Raw genomic sequence first — 22,497 nt, forward strand, 5'->3', positions numbered from 1 at the left:
TCTGCTGCCTGTGATTTCCATAGATAAGTTTGGTTCACTCATGTTGGGGCTGTGCCTCTTCCTGTGACTATTAATATTTTAAGCTCACAGTTTGCAGCCAGGCTTCGATTCTGTAGGTCTATGGTGGCTTACAACATAGGAAAGCACCACGGGACAACAGAGTTGGGGAGAAACAGGGACTATTCCAGCAGAAGAGCAGGGAGGCTCTGGGATGGTCCTCCTGGCAGAAGATGGTACCTTTGGAGTCATCAGGAATCACTATTGGGGGGCTGATGTCTGGAAGTTCCTCCTCTCCTGGTTGCAACCCCCTGGCTCGGAGATGGTTGATATCAAGTAGGTCTGGCATATCAATAGAAACATCTGCAAAATGAGAGAGATTACACTCACTGGACTCTCTGAATAACCACAGTCACCTCCTCAATCTAGCACCACTAACTATGCACATGTGTCTAGGCAGAGCCAAGGGATGTGTTTTAGTTCCTGGGAGTAAGTCATGGGACCAGGAAACTAAGACTGATTAGAGTTTAATGTAGGACCAGGGGAAACACAGATGCAGGATTTCACACTGAACAATGAGAAAGGAGGGAAGCCAGAGGTCGAAATCTGGGAGCCCATACAACATCTGTAGACACTTTCTGTTGGATGTTTTTAAAATGTTGGCAATAAATTCTAATTTTTAAATCAGAAATTTCAATTCAAAACTCCAGACTTCCAACGCATTTTGGGGAAAAAAAACAAAAAGCTGTAGCAGAGTCTCACGTGATAACAACTGCCTGGGGCTGATTCTCAGCTTTCACTCCAAGGTAATATGTGCCCTCCATGTCTGTCTGCCACAGACCTCGCCACTCCTTCCTGCCCCCATGATCCTGAGCATCACATGTGCACCGTTCTGATTCTTATGATAGGGAAATGTTTTCCTAATCCATGTCTTCATCCAAAATGGGAATACTCAAGAAAGAACAAGACAGCTATAGCTATGTGCTTCTTATACCTAGCCTAATTCTGTCACTTACATTATCACTCTGTCCTCATTAGGCATTTGAGTTTGCAACCCATAGTTTATGCCTTTTCTCAGATCACCATGGGTACTGTGATTATTCTACCGAAGGTAATAAAAACTGAAGCTTTAAAGAAATTAATTGAACTTCAAGTGTATTCATCTTGAGGCACACTTTTTTTAACTTCTCAGCTCAGTTGTCATTATGTTGACTTATTCAAATACAAAATGTATGTATGAGTCTAACAGCCTGTTGAGAATTCGTACTGTACACAGTCAGATATGGTAATAATGGAAAATGGGTTCAAATGTTGGTGCAGGATATGTCTTTTGGGCTAGCAAACAGAATCTGAAAAAACCATCCCCAAAACCAGCAACAATGTTAGGTATATAAGTCCTACTTTAAAACCACCACCCAAAGAAAAGGCTTAGTTTAAAAAAAAATTTTAATCTCAGCAAACAGCAAAATCAAACACGATGTCTGACCGACAAAATCAAAACAATCATTCCTCAACAGAAAATTTCAGGTTCATTAAAGAAAGCTTTGGGGCTGCTTTAAATTCAGCAAGACTATGAAATCTGATCTGAATTTGGTATCCTTTACCAAAATTCCAAGGACAAAGAAAATAAAACTGTTTTCAAAGCAGTTCAAAGCCTTTAGAAGAAGTCAGTTTTCTCTCTGGGGTGCATGTTGGGTCCAAGGAGGAAAGGCTGAGTGATGAGCAACCTGCCCTTGGCCCTCCTCCCTGCCCAGAAAAGTATTCCACTAGGAAAAGAGGAATGAGATGCGGGCTCACGGGCTGCATAATGCCACATGAAGATCAGTGCTATGCTAACTGCTAGTGCCAGAGGTTTCTGGGAAATCACTCATGCAGATTTTACATTCTTTTTACTTACACCCTTCAGATGAGCAGATGAGTTCTTAATTAACCAACCTAGGACTGACTGGTGTTTTTTTAAGTGAGCAAAAACGTAGAAACTAAAAGACTGGCAAGCAGTTTGAGGTCCTTGCTTGAGAAATCAGAGGGTAAAACTGTATGGACTTCCACAACCTTGAGGACAGCCTAAGAACACATTCATATCTGATTGAGATGATAGGGAAAATGTTCTATGCGTTGTCTGGAAAAATAACCTCTAACAGTGGTCAAGGGCCTTTAAGATTAGAAAGAAGAAAGCCCAATTCGGCCAAAGTCACATCCCTTTTTCTTTTTAATACAACTGACTATACTCATGTTATTATTAATAAAATTCATATGATTTAAACAAATGTCATTAGCCATACCCACCTGCTTTAGAGGTCGAGGAGAGATGCTAAAAAGAGTATTGATACATCTTCAGATACTAGCACCTGCAAGCATGGCTTTTGGACCAGTAGCACTAGCAGCATCAGCGTCACCTGGGGACATGTCAGAATATTGAGCCCCGGCCCCATCCCAGACCTGCTGAATGAGCACCTACATTTTACCAAGATCACGCTACAGTTTGGGAGGCATGATTTGAAATTGTGAGGCTCCTGTCTTCATTCTTAGATTCTGGCCATTTCAGTACCCGTTATTAGGTGGGTAAGCAAGTGGCAATTTGTGTTTGTTTGTTCGTTTGTTTGTTTGTTTGTTTGTCAGTGCTTATCATATCTTTCAAAAGAGAAAGGTGGGAATCATGGAAAAAGAATGAAATGAGACCGTTTCTGGCAGCCAACCGCACGGGCTCTTTCACATGCCATGTTTTTTAAATAGCTAATTTGACGTTTTAAGCAAAAGCATGCAAAAGATACCTACCAAATTTTTTGGGAACCCAGTCAAGACCAAAAGTGAACTTCTTTATCTGCACTACCAAGTATTCAGGGAATGAGGCAAAGCGAGATGTTCTGGGAAACACAAGGGGATTAGATCAATGAAACAGGCAATAAGAATTATGGATACAGTTCATGAAGCATCAAAAGCTGTGTCTGAGGCACACACAGCAGTCCCAGGGCCTGCAGTGAAGAGCAGACACACGCACACGGGAGTGGACACGCATGCACACGGGAGTGGACACGCACACACCACCTCACCACTCATCCTGGCCTTTCCCCGAGAGGACAGTGTTTAACACAGAACAAGGTTGTCCCCAAGGATGATTTTGGACACCCTGCAAAATTACTACTTTTACTGTGCTGGGGCATTTCGTATTTCTGAAAAGTGGTTTTCAACTGTAAACATTTGTGTTTTTCTAAAACCTTTGGTAGTGTCACACGTATCTGCAGATGCATAGGGGTACCTGTGCACTGTGTTTGTGTATAAAGTTTGAAAAAGCTCCCTGAGCAAGCCTGACACACCCCCAACCTGCTCCGACCACAAGTCTTTATCTTACAGCACAGAGTTGGCATCAGGAGGGTACATCGGAACTTCGGTTGAGGCTGACTACTGGAAATGCCAGGACCTCATTAAAATACTACCACACCTAAAATCTATGGCCACACGGATCCTAAAGGGGTTGTGTGTGTGTGTTGTGTGTGTGTGTGTGTGTGTGTACTATGAGGTATCTAAAATATCTAAATCTGGGCCTTCAATTTTAAAAATGAATATACATGGTTAATGTCTTAAGTTTCCTTTCAAACTTTCATGAATGCTGAATTGCCTGGACTTGCCTTTGATAATTTTATGCACAAACTATTCAATTAATACATCAAATACATGCCCCGGTTTCAGCTCATTCTCTCCACATTTATTATCTTGTTTAAAAAAACCATTTCTGTTCAAGTGTCAATCTGAGTACAGTAAGTTATATATTTAAAAAATTAGATTTAAACAGATACAATGGGTACCTTTTAAAATAAAAGATTCTAGGACACGTTTCCTACAAACTCCACTTTTCAAATCTATGTGGAATGCATCTTCCCAGAACTCAGAAATCAAATACCAATGCACTGCTGCCCCCTTGTGTAGAAGAAAAGCCACAGTTCAGGTGCAGAGAACTGTCCAAAAAGTGTCAGAAGACTTGGATGCTACTTAATTCACTCCAAATCTAACCCTCCTTGAGGCTTCCCATTTACAAAGCGGGTTTATTAGTAATATCTGCCTGCTGGGGCTGTGCAATGGTCATGAAATGTCATGGAACCGCCTGGCATACTAGAATGTGCTGTGGACAGCTAAGGGGTTAGCATGATGATTTTGTCAGGCAAGAGCTAGAATCCACAGGACCAAGGACACTGGGCTGGTTTGTCACTGACCTGTATTTCTCCCCAAGCAAGTCACTTAACCACTCGGGATCTCAAATTCCCCATCACAAGGAAGGTAGAAGGGTACGGGCAATGAAGAAGTTTCTCGAAAAACAAGAGCTTAATGATCCTAAGGAGCAGATCTATCAGCCTAGCTCACTCTCCAGAAATTATATATTATCTCTAATTAGGTTCTCCTATCTTCTGAGAAGCAGTATTAATATCATTCTTAAATATAGCCAAGTCCTCAATTTCACCAAAAACCAAGAAACACCATCTGATATTTTCAACAACTATGAAAGTGTCACCTCTCTGACCCCTTCTTCTAGCCATGTAAATTTAAAATCTGGAATATTTCAATATAACAATGAAATCAACCAAAAGTCATCAATGATTTCCAGACTGTGGTTCAGGATCCCAAAGATTCCTGAAGTTGCTCTGTGATCAGCATCTGGGTGAGGAATCAACTGGTAATATACCATGGAGTGGCATGGCAGCAGAAGGAACTCAAGGCTGATAATTTAACACATCACTTTGTTGTGGGTAGCTATCAACTTAAGAGTACCAGAAAGCAGGTGAGATGACGCCCACATTGTATTTTTCCTGTTGGTTAAACATTCCTTATTCATTTTTGTATATAGGGTCTCAACTTGAATCACACATTCAGTAACTGCTTAATATAAATATGTTCAAGTCGGCCTCAAAACTAACACTTGGCATTCATTAATTTCAGGTTTGGGACATCAAGTTTGTTGTTAAATCTGATAAGGTTATAAATCATGCACCAGTTACTCTTCTATTCCTAAAATTAATTCCTGGAATTCAAATTTTTCTTGAAAAGTTATATACTTAATAAAGTCCACTGAAATATAAATCATCCAAAAAGGTCTAGATAGACACTGAGTAAATTCACCTCAAAGAACTGTTACAGGAACTGAGTTAGGACTAAAGAGCTTAGAACAGTGCCTGACAACAGTCTGGCATTGTCTATCAACAACCTATTACCTTATTTAAAATGCATCAATTGTTCACTGGTTACAAATTCAGGCAAAAACATTATGAAAGCCATATTAAGAAAAATATATTGATATATAAACAGTCTCTCTCCCTGAAATTATTAACACTATTTATTGAAAACCTGGTGACTAAAAAAATTCCATCATTTCCATTAAATACTTTGAAAACATAGTTAATCAACCACCTAATTAACCAAATCATAATTTAAAACATAATTAATCAACACAAACTGTATAATCCAAGGTAAAAAAAGATAAGAGTAATGCAGTAACAATTACAGTGTATATTTACTCCACCAGGCACTATGCAAAGCATTTTATGCTTGATCCTCACCTCAACCCTATAAAGTTCTATTATTATCCCCAGTTTACATATAAGGAAACTGCAGTTTATGGAGGTGAGGTCACTTGGCCAAGGTCACATACCAGTAAGTTCTACACTGAGAATTCAAGCGCTGCCAGTCCATCTAAAGCCCACGCTCTGAGCCCCAAACCGTGCCTTTCTGCTCATGAATGATAAAGGTTAAGATGAAATCTGTCCCTATCAACCTTTAATCGGTGAGCTCCTTGAGGGGAGGAACTCCATCTCATTCAGCCCAAGATACACTAGGTGGGCAATAATATTTGCTGGGTGAATAAAATTTCCAAACACATATTCTTCCCAGTCACTGTCTGTCCAGGACCAAAAAGGGAAGGATCTTTATGTCTGGTCCATACTGACCCAAGATCTACCAAGAGGACATCTTTTGTCTCTTCGTGGCCTTTTGGGCTCTGGGTCTAACACAAGGGTTAAGAGTTTAAACTTCAAATGAATGAATTCCAAGTCTGTCACTTAGTAGCCATTATTAATACTTCCTTTACTTCCTCATCTGTAAAATGGGGAGACTAAAGTGCCTATGTCACAGCAGCACTAGAGGGATTAAGCAACATTTGATGGGATTCACTTAGCATATAACATGGAATAATACTGATAAATGTGCCATAATGGTAGTTGCTTTATTACCCTAGAATACTGCTTTTTCCTTTCCCACAAGACCAGTTTTCAATTACCAACAATTGCAATACATCCAATAATAACTTTCTTTCATATGTGTTAAACCAAAAGATGTATGTAGACATACATACATACGTGTGCATGTAAAAGAGAAAAAGAAGAAACACGTTCAATAGCTACTGCTAAGGATTAGAGAAGGTAGAAACCCCCCTGCCTACAACTAAGTATTTTGTGGGTCAGCACCCATCATTCCTCCACTCAGATGTAAGAAGGAACTGGTTGCTAACTTTGCCCCAGGTTACAGCACAAGCTGGAAAGTGGACACACGAGAAGAATCCATATCTCCTGACCACCAGCCCAGGGGTCAGAGACTGTCTGTGGAAGGCTAACGCTTCCCAGCTCCACTTCAAAGATTCTCCTTTTCCTAGTGATGAGAAGATGCCTTCCTCGCAGGCCTAGAGAGTAGGTCACACCCTGTATTGTAAGACTCTGAAGAGCAGAAAAGGGGGACCAGGCAGACTGGCCAGTGAAGACCTTTTCTGCAACGCACACCTGATGCTGGACTTTCTAGGCCACCAGGCCTCTGATCACTTCCACCTCCCATACAGAGTCAGAATTAAAGTGCAAAGAGAAAAGGACAAATGTTTGTGGAATCTTCAGCCTACTGTCAATAATAAAGAAGAAAAAAAAATTTTTTTAAATCAGACAGTACACCTTAAACTCACAAAATGTTATGTGAATTATAAGTCAACAAAGTTGAGAGAAAAAAACTGCTTTCACCACTAATAAAACATGTAGCTTTCTAACTGCTCAAAGATGTGCCCAAGTTGTAATGAAGTGAATCACGAACATTTAACACGCCAGCTCACCAACTCTTATCTGCAAGGACATACACACACAAGCACACACATACATACACATACACACTCCCCAAAACTGAGCAGTCCTCAGGTGAAAACTTACTCCACAATGGATAACTGATAACTGAACTATTATTAATCTCCTCTGGATGTGAAAAAACTTTCTAAAAGAAATTATTGTTAAGAAAATGTGGTTTTTTCTTTAAAGCTTTTGAAACATTCTTTTTGTTTTCCCATTTTTAACACATGAAGTCAGTCATCTGAAACAGAGGAATCCTGAGGAATGACTGTCACAGAGAATAAGCGATTCAGGTTTGACTGCGACTTGTGGTTGTGGGAAACAACAGCCAGCAGTAGCTCATCCATCCTTCCCTGCCTTTCATGTCACCTAGAGCTCAGGCTGAGCCCAGAAAAAATGCCTGAAGAATATCAAAAAGTAATGAGTTCCAGAGACTAACTTCTAGACCTCCCCTCTTTTTATGCCATTGTAAGTTCTCTTTATCCAACTGCATAAAGTATGCAGGCAAGGACTTAACTGTATAAAATCAACTGTTTCAAGTGGAGAAAAAAAAAAATGTATGGACCTGACAAGAAGGATCACAATATAGAAACAGAACTTCTCCTGACCATGTCTGAGCAGCTCATTGGAACAAAGTCCAGGAGCCCTGAGGTCCCCTTTGAGATGCCCTGAGACCCCTCATCTCCAGGCAGGAACAGAGTCGCCAAGTTCTAAGTCAAATCTTTAACTGTGGAATCAGAATCTATCACAGTGGAGTTTAAATACTGAAGACTGTCATAAGTAGTTTTCTAATTTCTTCATTAATATCATCTTGCCATGGGGCACAAGAGTTCTTGGCTATACCTGCTCAGTAAAGAAAAAAAAAAGAAAGGCATTCTCTCCCTTACACGTGATACAGATTGCAACCAGCCTGTTTCACTGGACAGACCTCATACAAGCAAGGTCTATGACAACTAGGGTTGTGTAAATCATAATCCCATCTGGCCACACATGAGCAAGCATCCACAGACCTGTAGAGTGGCACCCCTTGCCCTTCCCACTGGTCCCCACCTCTCAAGGCCCCCTTCTCATCCCACTGCCACCACACAAGCACACACATATACACACTTACTTCACACCCGCAGACTTTGCTTGCAGGGCGCTGCTCCAGAAATCATCAACATTTTCTGGTTCAGAAAAGGCCTGCAGGCAGGCACTGAATGGGATCTTGGCACGAACCAGCTCGGGAAGGGGTCTTCTGTTTGATTCTGCTTCCCTTCTCGTTAGTTCATAGGCGATCAGTTCATCTGTGTAGAAGAGCAAACATGATTTTGCAGTCATTTATTTTCTTGAAAGGAAAGAGCCCCTTGAACAATGAACAGCCTTCCTTGAAGAATTCTGGGCTGGGGTTAGGACTGCTTATTTGCTGCCCTCCACAGAGCCAGAGGAGCCTGCTGAAAGTGCGTTTAGAGTGGCAATGCCAGGCTGCATCAAGCCATTCATTTTTTGCCTGTTCCTCTTTGAGGCTGACAGGAGGGAACTGTGAATTGCGGTACAGGTGAGAGGTTCAGACTACACATGTGCTATAAGTGATGCACGAGCCTGGGCTTTCATTTATTCAGAGGTCAAGACTGGTTTGACCCCAAACCACCCTCTAATCACAAGGTCTCCACACCAGAGAATTTCATGCGGAGAGAAACCTGAGGGCTCACCTCTTCCTGGCCCTTGACCATGATGAGAGGTCATGGAGAGCGCGGGCCAAGGAGCAGGATGAACAGAGTCACCCAAGGCACCAGACCTGCAATCCGACCCAGCACCACCAAGACAACTTCATGTGGGGTTATCTGACACTGCAGAAAGCAGAGCGGCCAACCCAGGAGGCTTTCTCACTATCCCTGCTCAAATGATTGAACACCCAGGGAAAAAAAAGTGAGTACACTGTAAGCTTCCCAAGGGTCAGCAGATCTGCTCTTGGAAACCACCTCTAAGTCAAAATTCTATATATTTCAAATGGACCTTTCCAGGAATTCCTTCTGTGTTACCAAAAATCGCTTCTATCAGTTTTTAGATACCACTGATGTATCTTTGTGTTTTCTTAAACACATCTGGATATGTTCTTACAGTTCATTCCCCAGTCCACCAGCGATTCAGGATGAACTTCTGCCTAGGATGCTAACATTACATGTTTCCAGCTATCAATTTCCTGACACTAAATTACAAATCTCCTTTCTGGAAAAAAAAAATAGCTACCAGTCATAAATTATAAACAGTGAGTTTAGAGAGGATCACAGGACTGAGTAGAATATGTTAGCCAGCATCCACCATGATAGGCAAGAGAAAGCAATTAGGCCTCATGCTAAAAAGGAAACAAACCAGAGATCCCCACCCCATTGCTACTTTGTGTAATGAATAAGAATTTTAAAACTAGCCAAAAGCTGCAGAAGTTTATAGAAAATGGAAAGTGTTTCATCTTAAAATCATTTTCCAATTAACACAATAAAGTGACTACCCACCACCCCTGCAAAAAGAGAATAAAAAAGCCACCCATGGAATGTTTGAACTTTACGAAGATGACCAGTTCACAGGAGATAAGCAATCAAGCAGATATTTCTCCTTTTTCTGCTTCTAAGATACTAGTTCTAAGAAATATCATTTATCTATTTTGTCTGAAAAGAACCAGATCAGACTTATTGAAGGAAATTTCCCCTGAGCATCACTCCCTCCACCTGGGTATCTGCCTTCTTCCTGCTTCCAAGGTCCAGAGGCCTTTCTAAGGGGCTTCTGCCTCACAGAGAGCCCAGCCACACTTTATCACCCACAACAGGTACCTTGCTCAGATGCCAAAGATGGATTCTTTCTAAGAGACCTCTGCTTGAATAGCTCATATCAAAAAATGTAGTTCTGACCACTTCCCTCAGACTTTACAGCACAAATTGTAAGTGATAATGTTAAACTACAAATAATTTCCTCCAAATGAAACTGACTCTAAACCAACCTGTTGTTGAAACTTCTAGGCCCTGAAGTAGGTTCCCTCCATAACCAGCTCCATGAAAACCTCTAAAGAAAGCCACATGGGGACTGTGGAATCGATGAGAAGAGACACGCAGAGCAGACACCCTCCAGGTCTACTCCAGACACAGCTCTGCAGTAACTAAACCGCATCATCTCTTACTCGAGGGTCTTCACGTGTGAAGAAGTGCCCTGCTCACTTCCCGCTTTGGGCCATTACCTTTGTTGGTTGCCGCCTCCATGGCCACAGGTAACTGCATCAGGTAGTCCACTCTCTCTGTGTAGCGGACTTTTCGGGTCTGACAGCACTGAATCCGCTCTTCCACCAAAAACCGAAAAACATCACTTGGGTTTTCTGAGCCAATGCGGTTCCTCTGAAAATGAGATTATATCAAGTCAGTAAACTTGTATTACTTTCATGGGACACACATGCTACGTTGTTTTAGTCATGTCCAACTCTTTGCAACCCCATGGACTGTAGCCCGCCAGGCTCCTCTGTCCATGGGATTTCCCAGGCAAGAATGCTGGAGTGGGTTGCCATTCCCTTCTCCAGGGGATCTTCCTGACCCAGGGATCGAACCTGGGTCTCCTGCATTGTAGGCAGATTCTTTGCTGTCGGAGCCACCCATGTATAAAAATTAGCACAGAATCAAATATAAATCTGGTGAAAAGATCTGATGTTACTAAACATTCCCTCTGGGCGTGCCAGTTCAGAGTACTTTAAAGCAAAAGACTGGTAGTTACCTAAAGCCCAAAAATGGGAGACTGGTTAAATAAATTATAGTTCATCACGTAAACAAATAGTATTCAGCCATCAAAAGTCATGGCAGAGGGACTGACCTAGACAGAATTAGAAGAAAGGAGATATGAAAGGCCAAGTAAAGAGAAAGGAGGGAAAAAAAAGCAAGGGCTGCCCTGGAAAAATTAAGCCACGTATAGTTAGGTTGTTTGAGATGGACAGGTACACACTGCTATATTTAAAATGGATAACCAACAAGGACCTATTATACAGCACATGGAACTCTTCTCAATGTTACATGGTAGACAGGATAGGAGGGGAGTTTGGGAGAATGGATACATGAATATGGATGGCTGAGTCCCTTTGCTGTTTACTGAAACTATCACAACACTGTTAACTGGCTATACCTCAATATAAAATAAAAAGCTTAAAAATTATTAAAAAGTAAATTTTTAAAAATTTAAAGTTTTTTTAATTTAAACAAATTTTTATTTAAAAAATATTTTTTAAAATTTGTTTAGATTAAAAAATTAAGCCATGTATGATATGAATCTATAAATGTACTAATGTAAATTATACACAAATAAAAAAGAAAGTAGGCTATATTTGAGTATATAATGACATGGCAAAATGTTCAGAACAGGTTAAGTGGAAAACACTGCGCACAAACCAGCAAGCAGAGAATGAACTGCACCTGGAAAATGACTGGGGGTGGAGGTAGGGAGTCAGACACCAGAATGTTAGCACTGCTTGTTTAGGGGAGCAGGTAGCATGGGAGGTTTTGATTTTCTCTTCTGTGCCTCTGTTTCCACAAATAACACACTAATCATCAGGAAAAAAGTAGTTATTTTTTTAAGAGGGGGGAAAAAAAGCCTTTAATCATAAATTCTCAGTGGCCTTTAAGAACCACAGCATTTAATGTGATTTGATTCTGCTCTGAGCCCAGAGTGAGCATCTCAGAGGACAAAGGACAGGAGGACACCAAATATCACACTGGACTCTGAAGGAGCTTGTCACAGAGACAAAAAACAAAAACAGGGAATGAAACAAATGGATAAACACTCCTAGAACACATTCAAATTAGGAGGAGAACAAGGAGACCCAAGAAGGCTGAGAAAGCCGAGCATGAGGAGCAATTACATCAAGCTGGCCAAACAGAGAAAGCCCCAAAGACGCCAACTCTAAAAGGAGCCCAGACAGGGAGAGGTTGGGGGGGTGGCAGCATTCTGGCCACACGGGTAGGACTGCACGCGAGGGCTGGACCCACTTCTAACAACCCTTTCAAGCAGTTCTAAAGGCTGACTTACCTCTACTAGATTCACCAGGTGCAGGAAAAACTCCTGGGCATCCTGCTGTCTGTTGGAGGAGAATTCCGGGTGGCTCTTGCTCACAAAGGCCTTAAACATGCGTGGGGAGATCCCATTCTGTTGAGGCTAAAATATAAAAATAAAACCAAAACTCACAAGTGGGAAGCAGAGCGGAGATTACCAGTAGCCAGGATTTCAGATAAGAATACGGAAGCCCACGTTAGCTAAACAGTGACAGTGACTAGGACACGCTGGACGTTGACTGTGTACCAGGCACTGTGCTGTGAAACTGATGTGGGGATGGGATGGGGCTCTTCTGTTGACTCAAAACTAACAGGTGCGATAAACACCCCAATTTCTGTCCTCATAGGACTTGCTCCATAGTGGCCAAACTGGTCTGCGACAACCCATTTCAGAAAAGGTTAGGGATGCACTGGGGCGTGGGAGGTAGTCCTCTGATGGAAGTTAGAGGACAGGTGAGCCCAGCAGCATCCCTTCCCCACCACCAGGAAGGAATAAGAGAGAAAGGAAAGGAAACGGTTCCCAGCCCCAGGCAAAGTACTGCTCAGGGGCCAGCCCAGGGCTGTTTCTGGACCACAGGGCATTCCTGGGAGCCCGCCCCTCACCTGGAGAAGCCAAAGGAGGCTGCCTGAAGCTGCCAGGATGGGAAGAGCTGGGACAACTTTGGCTGTGAACTCTGGATGTGTGAACTTCCCCGGGGGGCTAAGGGACCGCTCAGAAGGCAGCTGAGCTCCTCCAGAGAGGACGCTGCCTAAGACAATGGGAGGGCGACCTGCCGAGGAGCTGGGATAGGGCTCAGAGAAGTCACCGGGAGAGGGCATCAGGTAAAAGGTCCTTGCAGGGGTCTCTGAGAGGACAAGCACATCTCTAAAACAACCACTGATGTGTACCCACAAAAGGCCAACCATGACCACAGACTCACGCAGCCAAGACGGAGCAAACACACTCTGCTCAGGGGAAGGCTCTGCCTCAACTCCAATCTCCCCAACCCTTGACCCTTGACCCTGGAGTAGCCTGAGGAGGGAAAGAGGTGGAGCAAGGATGGAAAAACACTAGACCAAGCCGATACCAAGGCACCTGAGATTGGTAGTGGGAGAAGCCTTAAACTGGCTTTGATGTGAAATGGGCTTTTTAATGCCAGTAATTTGCTCTTGAGCTGTGGTATTGGAGAAGACTCTTGAGAGTCTCTTGGACTGCAAGGAGATCAAACCAGTCAATTCTAAAGGAAATCAACCCTGAATATTCACTGGAAGGAACAAAGACAGAAGGAGAAGGGGACAACAGAGGATGAGATGGTTGGATAGCATCACCAACTCAATGTACATGAGTTTGAGCAAACTCTTGGAGATGGTGAAGGACAGAGAAGCCTGGCGTGCTGCAGTCTATGGGGTGTCAAAGAGTCAGACACAACTGAGTGAACAGCAATCTGCTGGAAACCCAGGCACTCGGCCTGAGATACTCTAAAGAGGCAGGGTGGGAATCCACATCATCGTTAAGGATAAAGCTGTTTCCTGAGTCCTCTCCACGTTCAGCCTCTAATAATGGTGCAGCACGTCTCCTTGTGTAAAACCCTACGAAGTAGCAAAACCCTACAAAGCAGGTGCCACCATTATCCCCACTTTACAGCCAGGGAAACTGAGGCTGCAGAGAAGTGCCACCAAGTCTGTCAACTGAAGTGGTCTTATGACCAGATGACCATGCAGCCAGCAAAGAGCCAGAACTGGGTTCTGATCCCAATTCCCCACTCCTGGCGGCAAAACTGGAGTCATAGCCACAGCACACTTTAGGTCTCAGTGAGACAAACCTCACCTCGCCAATCAAGCAGAAGTGATCCCTGTGCTCCATGCAAAGGTGCACCCACGTCTCAAAACCTCTACGTGTGCAGCCTCCAAGCCACCATCCCCTCCTCAGAAATACAGGGAACTTGCTATCTGGGCCATCACGGGGTACTGAGCACAACATCAAGCCTTGTGCTTTAACATTCAGCCCGCTCTAGCCTGTCTCCTCAGCCTGACTGCAACATTTGGCAGGCGAAGGCCTTGTCTCACACCTCTATGAGATCTCCTAGACACCAGGGTCCAGGCCTAGGGTCCACAGGCCAAGGCAGGGGTGCACAATCACACAGTCAGATGCAAAAAGTGATGGCAAAACTCCAAGAACTCTCTCTCCCAGCAGCCACAAGGCAGCTCTACATATGAAGTCTCTTCAAGGCACACATGTTCTAAGCGATGTTTCTAATAAAACTCAGGAGAATTCTGTCTTGCTCAAAATATATCTGATCTGGGCATCTAGTATTTACTGGCCACCTACTTCATGTAGAACATGTTGGGGATTCCTCTCCAAGAGCTGACGGACAACAGGTGGGGGCGGGGGTGAGATTCAACACATATCTATAACAAATATTAGGAACACTGCAGACAACCTAAAGCAGTGTTGGCAGCTCTGGGAGAAGAACTCCCCAAAGAGGCAGCATTTGAGCATCTGAGAACTTGGAACCTGTGTATAAATGATCAGCCTACACACACACACAAGGCTGCAGATGTGCCTTCAGCATCGGTGAAGACCAATTTATACCTGATGATCCATTTAACTACCCACACATACATCTCCTGAAAGGCATGTAAAAGTTGTAACTTTCTTCACTCATAATGCTGACATGTATCTATATAGTATCAGCCAACACATGCATGCAAATAATGCCTTATATTTGCATACTAACATTTAGTCATTCATTCAGTAGGAATTTACAAGTGTTACAAAATGTCAGACACTATTCTAGGTATGAGGATGAACATTTAAGAGGTGGCAGGCACAGTTCTGAGCACTTTATATGTCCATCTTTAGTTAAATTACTCAACCTCACGAGGTGACTATTATTATTATTTTCTACATTTGACAAATGAGGAAACTGAGTTAGAGAGGAGTTAAGTAACTGACCCAGGATCACACAACTAGGAAAGTCAATCTGTCTCGCTATCTCTTTTTATCCATCTGTCTTTCTCTCTCGTGTCCTAACACTGTTTCTTGCAAGAACCACATATGCCTAGTTCTCACCTCTGATGTCTGAAGTCTCTCTTACCCACTGCTGAGAAGACAGTGTGTCTGGATTCTGGGTAAGCCCTCTTCAAATCGACCTCTGAGGTCAACCTCCCAGGCCAGGCCAGCAACGACGGCTCCATCTGGGCAGTGCAGAGGCACCACCTGGAATATGTCTGTTCATGCTGTGAACTTGGGTTTAGGCGTTCACATATGCACAAACTCACTGCTTGCTGCTGTTACCTCTTACAAGCTGTGCTTGGCTGCCAGTCCCCATCAAAGCAGCTGCTTGGGAAAGTTTACCAACTTGCTGAAAGTAAACTGAAGAGTTGGCTGCTGCTCTATGCCACCGTATGGTCGTAGAGCTGGGAGAAGTTCCAACAGAGACCATGGAGAAAACTCCAGAGGCTCAGCCCCACACTCCGGCTTTGGCCCAGCCTCATTCACTCCCCTCCATGCCTCTTCCCTCTCGGTGCCCATTTCAGTTCCTTTTTGCCCTCAACTGACCTGGCCTAATCCCTGGTGCAGCAGACAAGTTATAGTTTGAGAAGTGATGATCACCGAGAAGTCATTAAAAAACTTCCTAACTGGAGACATGTTGTCTCTGCCCCACTGCAGACCAGCTCCCAGCTTTCACAGATGGTCTGATTTATCTCAAACTCAGCCACCCAACACTTATATGCCAAACCATGGCTAGCCTCTCTGTCCTCACCCATGGTCCTCAACTATTCTACCTCTGATTTTTGAGGGGAGGTTTCACTAATTCCCATGATCAACTATTACTATGTTCACATTATGTCCATATAATAGAAAGTCAGGCTATAAAAATGTTGAGCCTGAATCTAATTAAACTTCCACATCTAACTTCCAGCTTATAAGAAACACAAACTGAACAAAACCTTAAGGAAGCAATCCTTAGAGCAATCCTGGGGCAAATGATTCAGCTCCTTCAACAGATCAGTCTTGCAAAAAGAGGAGGACTCTGAGAAGCTGTCTTTGATGTCACTGTTGTTCAGTCGCTCAGGCGTGTCCAACTCTGCGACCCCATGGAATACAGCACACCAGGCTTCCCTGTCCTTCACCACCTCCTGGAGCTTGCTCAAACTCATGCCATACAACCATCTCGTCTTCTGTTGTCCCTTTCTCCTCCTGCCTTCAATCTTTCCTAGCATCAGGGTCTTTACCAATGAGTCGGCCCATCACATCAGGTACTGGAGCTTCAGCACCAGTCCTTCTAATGAATACTCCGGGTTGATAGTGGCTTTGACAGTGCAGGGGAAAATACGGATATTGGCTGGGTACTGGATGACACATTTTGATACATTTTGCTAGTGTGTTTCTAATACCTTAATCGACTTTCAACATATTGCTTTTTTCAAAAAAAAGTATTCTAGTTACAGGTGCATACTGAATATTTACAGGTAAAAAGGATGGTGTTTAGATTTTGTATTCAATTTCTGCAGGGAAAGGAGGGGAAGGGAATGAGGAAGGAGGGGGAAAATTGAGTACAGGGGGAATCAATGAAACCAGATTGGTGATGGCACGTGGAGATTCATTATACTATGCGCTCTATGTCTGTGTATTATTTGCAAATTTAAATAATTCTTTTAAAAGATCAGGTTCCAGAATAAAGCGGTCACCTAAAAGAAACCAAAAAGCCTAAATAAGAACCCCAGGTGTTGACATTTGGCAGAAATCAACATGACACTGTAAAGCAGTTATCCTTCAATTAAAAATAAATGTTGTTTTTTATTTTTTTAACTTTAAAAAAAGAACCAGAGGGAATCTCCTGGTGGTCCAGTGGTGAAGACCCAGTGCTTTCACTCCTTTGGCCTGGGTTCAATCCCTGGTCAGGAAACTAAGATTCTATAAGCTGTATGGTGCAGCCAAAATAAATAAAAGGAATCAAAGAAATACCATGTTTCCTAGCAGGCACTGGGCCAGTACCATCACCTGAGTGTCCCCTATGCGCCCATCACCAAACAAGATGAGAGAGACCAACACTGACCAAGAATGAGGCTTTTAGGAAGCTCACACGCTTTCTGTAAGCTGACCCTTGGACACCAGAAGCAATGGCTTGTCCTGACAGCTAACTTTACAAGAGAGAGCTCCAGACCATCTCCAAAATAGCAACCACCTAAGGACCCTGTCATATTTATAGGATACTGTACTTACTTTCTCCATCAGCAATTGGAAAACAGATCAGCTAAAATTAGAGAGAGGACTACAGTGTTCAGAATCTTTCCTAAATGCTTACACAGAGCTTTCTGTTTAACACGGCACCAAGAAGGCAGTCACTGCCCACTCATATTCGTCTGGGCTTAATGCTTTAATTAACAAACAAGGAGAAAGACTAAGGCTTTGTATCAACTTAGAACAACGCTTGTAGAGATACTTGCACTATAAGATCACCAGGATGAAAAAAAAAAAAAATACATACATCTCAGCCTGCCCCCAATACACAGGAGTATATTATCTGTTGATTCAAATTTTTAACCTTAAATCATAAACCTTGGACCAGTAATTCCTAACTCATGTCCAAACTCCCCAAATCTCCTAGGCTAAAGGAACAGAAGTTATTCCCCCAAACTATTTTTCATAATTTAAAAGGTGAGTTAGAAATGTTACATTTGCCCAAAGTAGGAAAATGGAGGTTAGTGAAAATAAAGTTCTTATGTTTGCAGCTATAAATACATAACCTGGAAGCAGAACCTTGGTTATCTCATGTTGATCAAAAACTGAGGCCAGCAATTTTGTGTCAGGGATTAATTAGAACGGGAAATTAAAATAACTGCCGCTTAAGAAACTGTTTGGAATACAGAATTGTCAATAATGTGCTATCTTCAGAAGAAAAAATAAATTATAATCTGTATTAAAATGTGTGAAAGCACTGTCTTAAAATGCATAAAGATTTGGAATACATTTTTTGGAGAAGAAAAACTACTTTCATAGTGGGCAGGTTTTATCTACTATAGATGCAATTTAATTTTAAAAATCAATTCAACAAATTTATATAGAAATGGCAGTGCCCCCCCCAAACACTGCAAATCTTTTTGTAGATGAAATGCGTATTAAGCATGGATCTATAAAAACTCGATTTCACCTTGGTCTGTAGCAGAGCAATGAAGTATATATTTTAGAAATGACCCAAGGTGTGAATAGTCCAAGTTACTGGGCTACCTGGTAACTCTGCAAAATCTACCCAGCCCCTTTATCACCCATCTGCAGCATCCACACACAGAGGCCCTGGGAGCCTGAAATGAGTATTGGAACAACTGTCAGAGAAGCAGGACAGTGGAGAGACTCTGTCAAAACTGCACAGACTCAGGACCGGACTCTCTGGTGTAAACTCCAGCTCTCCACTCCCTGACTTTGTAACTGTAGGCAAGGATACTGTGCATCCATTTCTGCATCAGGGAACACACAGCAGGGCCTGGGCTAGTCACTGGTATCACTGGTAGTGGAGGCCCTGAAAAAGGCACTCCTGCCTCATGGCTCTCTGTGCGGCACACATTCCTCTCGTCATCCAGCTTCTGTTTCAGCACATCTTCCTTCCTCTCTTGGAGCATATTTCAGGCTCCTCTACAAGACAAGAGACAAATAGCGGAGACCAGAGACAAGACCTCCTGACCACAGGACTCCTGAGACCTGGAAAAAGAAAGGCTCTTCCAAATTGGTTGCTCTGAAACCAATTGCCAGTGAAAATTCTTGACGCCTCAGAAAGTAATTCCCTCCACTGTCAAGAACAGTGGAATTCTTACAATGAATTATTTGTCTGTTCAAGTAATAGCTTGAAAGTGATACCTCTGGGGCCACAAAGAAAATCATGAGGTCAATTCAAGCTCATTCTGAATGTCAAAGGGACCCTATTTATCCTGGCACCTCACGGGTGCGGGTGATGGTGAGGGGAAGAACTTTATAAATCATCTAGACCAAGGGTCACATCCAAATACCCAGTGTACCAGTCAGGTCAAAAACCACAAAGGGACTGGAGCCAGCTGCGGACTGCGTGTCCTGTGTGATGGGAGGGCTGCTACTCAGCTCCAGCCAACTGCTCTCAGGGGCCTGGGACCACCAGAGGTTCTGAATGTTTAAGAGAAACTGGAAATTCAGATTCTGTGGGAGGGCCCAGCAAAACACACCTGCAGGACAGACATGGCCCAAGGGCTGCCAGGTTGCACAGCCTGAGCCAGACAGGACAGCGGTTCCTGCCTGCAAGCCTCAGACCCCTGGAGATCACATAACTCCCACACTAATCCGAGGTGAGGAGGAGACGAGGGTTCCCAGCTGTTCACAGACTAAATAACGAATATGCCTTATATAAGAACTATTTACTTTTCTCTAGTATCACAAAAGGATATTGTGACATTAACAAAAGTAAATTTTCCTTTCAAACATTGCTAAATTGGTCAGTTTTCATTTTACATTTTCTCAAATGAAAAGATTCCAAAAACACAACAGTCCTGTAATGTACACAGACTTTATTTATATTAGAAAGAGGCCCCTTCACACTTGCAATATTCACAGCCACCAGCGAGACCAATCTGCCATTTGAGGGCTGAGATTGAAAGGTCACAGGACTTGCCCCCCACCCTCGTCTCCAGATCTTCGCAGAGTCAGGAGAGGAAGCCAGGCCCCCGAGGCCCAACCAAGCCTCCGTCTCCTCCACCATGAAGGATGGACTCTGCACCAAGAAGTGACAGCCTGGATGAAAACCCAGAATCAGTTCAGTTCAGTTCAGTTGCTCAGTCGTGTCTGACTCTTTGCGACCCCATGAATCGCAGCACGCCAGGCCTCTCTGTCTATCACAAACCCCCGGAGTCTACTCAAACTCATGCCCATCGAGTCGGGTGATGTCCAGCCATCTCATCCTCTGTCGTCCCCTTCTCCTCCTGCCCCAATCCCTCCCAGCATCAGGGTCTTTTCCAATGAGTCAGCTCTTCGCATGAGATGGCCAAAGTATTGGAGTTTCATGTGATCATTTGGGGGACTTTCCTGATGGCTCAATAGTTAAGGATTCGCCTGCCAATGCAGGGGACATGGGTTTGATCCCTGGTCAGGGAAGATCCCACATGCTTCAGGGCAACTAACCCATGCGCCACTCCTACTGACCCATGCTCTAGAGCCCAGAAGGCGCAACTAGTGAAGTCTGCATGCCTAGAGCCCATGCTCCGCAGCAAGAGCATGCCGTCAATGAGGAGCCCGTGCACTGAAGAGTACCTCCGGCTCGACATAACTGGAGAAAGCCCTCAAACAGCAAGGAAGACCCAGCACAGCATAAATAAATAAACAACACTTTGGACCAAGTTTTTTCACCACCACCTCTTCAAAGTTACACAGGAGCCCAGAAGTAGAAGAAGCCTGGATAACCTGACGCCCCAGCCCTACACCCGAACCACTTCAACTCCATTCCAATCAAGGAAGGCTCTTCCAGCCTCAGGTGGATAAGGGACTCCTTGCTACAAGGCTGGGTAACAGGGCAACAGAAGACGGCCTGCCCCACAATACTCTGATCTCGTGGTCTGAGCCCCAAAATGCCTACATCCCTCTCCACCCAACCTAATTCCCTCTCCCCACCCCCAAACACTGCCTCTATATTTTCCCTTCCTAATCTCTCTTCTCCTGTTTGCTCTACTTCCCCAACTAATTGGCTTCACTCTGAAAAAGAACTATTCACTTTCACTTCTTGCTCTCAGTCTGCAGGCATTAGTCAAGGATGATTGATGTAAGGTGGGAGCACAGAGGTCACACACTTGAGAAACAGAACTGAGAGAACCTGCCCACTCAGTCAAGACAAGGTAGCCTGGAGGCAGAGCAGCGGGGTGGGGAAGCGGGGCCCGCATTCCACTCAGGGTATCTGCAGCTGTGGGAACCAAGACCCCCAGTACAGCTGGGCAAGCTGTGCCCTGCACAATTCCAAAGCCACCGCACCACCCCGAAAGGCCAGGCTGCAAGGGGCGCCCTCTGGAGTGGCGTTAACAGAACAGCCCAGGGAGGGGTCAGTAGCCCAGACTGCAGACACAGGGAAATGTGAGTCTGATAATTAGGAGATGACGCGCATCTTCCAGTCAGCCAATTAATAGTGACTGAATGGCCAACTGAGTTTCTTATATACCAAAGTATGCTTTCAAACCCCCGGCAGCTTACCAAAAATGAGGACTGCCCAGCCCTCCCCAGAAATTCAGAATCCTCTGCTAGGAGGTGGGGGTGGGGGATAGGAATATGTGTGTTGTGTTTTAACAACCAGCCTCTTAAGAAACCCTGGGAAACAAAGCTGTGGCTTAGGATAAGACAAATACTAGAAGTGCCAAGACCAGGATAACAAGGGAGAAAAATGTTTATTTTTTTATACGTTTATTCCTTCCATTCCAGCCCTATGTTATGAAGAATATTATTTCTAAAGACCAGAATTATGGCAATCACATGTTATCCATGAAGTAAATGTCACTAGAAACCACAACTTTGCGGCCATTCCCTATCACAACTTTTAAGAGCAGACAGACACCCTAGATCCTGAAATGAAAGAGTTATGTTGACAGCTCACTAAATTTACAGCCACCATTCACCAAATCATAGGTAATCCACCTTCTCACTAGGGAGGTCCTTCTTTCCTCTGAATCAACGTGGCAGACACCCAGACACATACCTTGTGCTCCTCCTTCATCACCTGTTCAATGAGCTCAGACTTCACGGGAGGTTTTGAATACTGGCCTGAGAGAAGGCCATGTCCTAACTTAGTCCTGGACAAGAGGGAGAAACAGACAAAAAGGTCACTGTTGTTTCCCCTCAGAGAAGCCAAAATTATCTACAAATTTCAGTGACTACAGCTGCTTTTAGTGAAACACTGTATCTCAATTACTCACAAATAACTTACTTCATTCTGCTTGAAACTGATTCCATTTTCAAATTCTCAGTACTTTATAATTTTAGTAATTTCTTCCTTTTTATAAAAGCAACACATGCTTATTTTAGAATACTTTTAAATAATACAGACAGTAAAGAAAAGAATCATCTTTAATTCTGCAACCCAGAGACGACCACTATGAACACTATTTTAGAGCAGGTCACTTACATCTGTGTGTTGAAATCTTGCGTTGGATCTAAAGGAGAGTAGTCAAATATTCTTGGAAGATTTCCTACATACCTAGAAAATGAGAAGCAACAGTAAAAACATAGGAATTGAGAGATGAACAGAACCAAAATAAGCCATCATCCTAATTAAGACTTTCTTGCCTTTCTGTCTAAAACGAAATCAGAATTTTTCCCTGAATTCCTACCTCTGCAGACACATTCATGGACCTCCTTCTAGGACTTTCCCAGGTGA

The 22,497-nt window shown here is 43.4% G+C and overlaps 1 protein-coding gene across 3 annotated transcripts in view; it reads right to left on the reverse strand.

Annotated features, from left to right (window-relative positions):
- USP13 (ubiquitin specific peptidase 13) overlaps positions 1–22,497 on the reverse strand; it is a 129,393-nt gene that overhangs the window by 37,548 nt on the left and 69,348 nt on the right. For all 3 annotated transcript variants that reach the window (XR_011487285.1, XM_070466349.1, XM_070466350.1), the window contains 7 exons: positions 22,246–22,317; positions 21,820–21,913; positions 12,117–12,242; positions 10,291–10,444; positions 8,194–8,368; positions 2,773–2,861; positions 238–360 (listed from right to left, as the gene is read on the reverse strand). Coding sequence is in view for 2 of the 3 variants with exons in the window: in XM_070466349.1 (XP_070322450.1) it covers positions 238–360; positions 2,773–2,861; positions 8,194–8,368; positions 10,291–10,444; positions 12,117–12,242; positions 21,820–21,913; positions 22,246–22,317 (833 nt within the window). In the remaining variant the exon portion in view is untranslated. The remainder of the gene's footprint in view (positions 1–237; positions 361–2,772; positions 2,862–8,193; positions 8,369–10,290; positions 10,445–12,116; positions 12,243–21,819; positions 21,914–22,245; positions 22,318–22,497) is intronic.

The sequence above is a fragment of the Odocoileus virginianus genome, chromosome 4, assembly GCF_023699985.2.
Source record: "Odocoileus virginianus isolate 20LAN1187 ecotype Illinois chromosome 4, Ovbor_1.2, whole genome shotgun sequence".
Lineage (NCBI taxonomy): Eukaryota > Metazoa > Chordata > Mammalia > Artiodactyla > Cervidae > Odocoileus > Odocoileus virginianus.